The sequence below is a fragment of the Citrus clementina genome, unplaced genomic scaffold (assembly GCF_000493195.1).
Source record: "Citrus clementina cultivar Clemenules unplaced genomic scaffold, Citrus_clementina_v1.0 scaffold_3, whole genome shotgun sequence".
In the NCBI taxonomy this organism is placed as follows: Eukaryota; Viridiplantae; Streptophyta; class Magnoliopsida; order Sapindales; family Rutaceae; genus Citrus; species Citrus x clementina.
Window position 1 is genome coordinate 40,292,622 of NW_006262339.1, and position 2,706 is coordinate 40,295,327.

Below are 2,706 nucleotides of genomic sequence, written 5' to 3' on the forward strand. Positions count from 1 at the left end.
TCTGGGCTCTGCGGGAAATCAAGCAAAAATATTAACATATATAATTTTTTTTTTCCCCTCTGCAAACCTCGTCGACAGAACGAGGGAAAATTTATTAAAAAAAGAAAAAGAGGGAGAGAGATGCTTAGTGCTTACCTCTATGGTCATAACAGGAGGCTTGTTAATTTTTTGCAAGTGCTTTTGAATTCTTTCAAGTCTCAAGCTACTAACTTGTCTGTATTTTGTGTAATTGAGAGAAGAAACAAGCGCAAAATTTTGGACAAAAAAGAAAGCAAGGAAGAGAGGAACGAATAAAGCTTGAAACCCTCTCTTGTCGTTCCTTAAAGCAGAACCCATATTTCATTCAGTGCCAAGAAATAATAATACTAATAATAAAGAAGAGGAAAAAAAAAGGTAAATAGCTAGCAAACCATTACTAGCAAAAACAAAGAGGAAGAGCAGAATCACAAATCTGACTTTTGTTTCTTGATATTACAAAGCAAAGGAACACCCACACAAACAAGAAACCAGAAAGAAAGAAAGAAAAAGAAAGGGAATGAGAAAGAAAAAGAAAGGGAATGAAAATAACTCTTTTAACTCTCTCTTTCTTATCTTTCTTTTTTTTTTTTCTCATTAATGGTGAGAAGAGGAAGGTTGGTGAAGGCTAATTAATTGATTAAGCTAAGCCACAGGCCTGGCCTTACCACTTCAACATCAAAAGATCATCATTGCCTGCTCTGCATTGGATTCATAATATTGAAGAAGAGAAAGTGTTTTTTTTTTTTTTTTGAAATTTATGTATTTTTTTTTCCTTTTGGAAATGCATGCACCAAGGCAAAGCAAAAGAAATCACGACAACAACAACAGCAGCAAAGACTTGAAAGCACTATAAAAACTCAGACCTACCCAACTAAACATGCCCCCTTTTATTACACTCCTCTTCAATGTTGTATCTGCCACCATACAACTTTCCCATTAATATTTAATATTTATTTTAATTTTTATAAGTATTGGTTCTTCAAACTTTACACATGCACCTTCCAGTTTTCCGCCTTTTAGCTTTCTTTCCTTCTCAGTCTCTCCATTCCTCTGTTTTATCTTTTTTCGAACTCCAAGTAGCACTCAATTGGTACATACTTTGATTACTTTCTACTCCCCACGGCTGCTGCCACGTGGCATTATAGTTACAATATATCCGACTAGGAATATGATATGTTACCTTGCAATGTATCTTTCAAAATACGTAGATATATGCAATGCTTGTAATTTACTAGTAAGCATTATCTAGAATCCTTAATTTATTAAGTAGAATTCTATATGTCTTAAATCCAAATCACTCATTAGTTGAGCCATGGATATCTCATCGTCTTATTTTTTAGGTTGAGGGTTCAAGTTCTCTTGATTCCAAATATCAACAAATTTTAATCTCTGTGTGTGTGTAAAATAACAATATGCTAATGAGTTATCTAAAAATACATCCATTAAAGCAAAAAATCAATAATTACATTAATTTAGATAAACATATGTCTTGAATATTATATCTTGATTATGATATTTAACTTAGTTAATTATGGTCGAATTTCGAATTTGATCCTGCTTTTTGCTTCTAATTTATTTGTAAGGCGGCGAATTGATTTTCAACCCTAAAGACAAAAGATAAATGTGAAGCACCTTATTGATGAATATCGTGTGTTATAAATATAATATATATGTAGTAACAATTATCTAGACTTTGAATTTTGATGAGGTGATGAAACCCAATGAAGAAAGAGCAAAGTATAGTTGAAATTTCAACGTACTGGGGAGGCTTCTATGCTGCTAATTTTGTTTTCATTTGATGAAAGCATTGAATTGCAAGCAATCCCTTAATGTGTGCTACAATGCACCCTTCCCCATGTGGGGTTTACATCATTGTAATAGTTATATTAATTGAAAAAGCAATGATATATGAAGAAAGGAGCTACAAAAATAATACACAAAACATTAAAATATGAATTCGAATTAAATGAGTAAGGTTCTATTCTCGAATCTCGGATGCTTCTTTTGCTCATTCAATAGTGTCAGCCTCTTAACTCCCCCAACCTGGAACTCAGGAATTGACTCATATATATTAATCTTGGAATGACCTTATGTCCTCGGTTATAATATTTTATAATACGAATTAATCCTCAACATATCAATGATCTTTAATGTAAATTCAAATCCCTAAGGGGTTCTCATATTTTATGCATATATGATATAGATACAACTATATACTATAACGTTTATCTAATTATAAAAACACCCCAGGGTAGGAATCTCAAAACGATTTAGGGCAAGTTTAGGAATACTGTAACTTTTAAAATAATTACTGTTAACTATGTTGTAGAAATAATCAGTTGTGAAGAAAATCAGTTAAGTGTTTGATAAATTTTATTTTCAGAATTATTGTGAGTTTTGAAAGCAATTATGAGCATTTGGTAAATTTTATTGTTAAACTACTGAGAGAAAACAAATGACTAAAATGTACATAATGTAGGATAAAATTTACTTATACATATAAAAACATGTACATATAACATTTTTAATTGTGTATTATAATAATCTTTACTAAAAATAAAATTTATAATATATTGATTTATTTTTTATTTTTTTATCTTAAAACAATTGAAAATTAAATTTATAATATAGTGAAACAAATTTAATAATAATTCGACCAACAAATTGATATTAATAAATTTATATTGA

The 2,706-nt window shown here is 30.1% G+C and overlaps 1 protein-coding gene across 1 annotated transcript in view; it reads right to left on the reverse strand.

The window, feature by feature from the left end:
- Positions 1-531, reverse strand: part of LOC18046584 — a 5,976-nt gene extending 5,445 nt beyond the window's left edge. Inside the window, exon 1 of the mRNA XM_006443216.2 lies at positions 136-531. Coding sequence (XP_006443279.2) covers positions 136-336 — 201 coding nt within the window. The 5' untranslated portion in view covers positions 337-531. The remainder of the gene's footprint in view (positions 1-135) is intronic.
- Between the last annotated feature and the right edge of the window lie 2,175 nt (positions 532-2,706).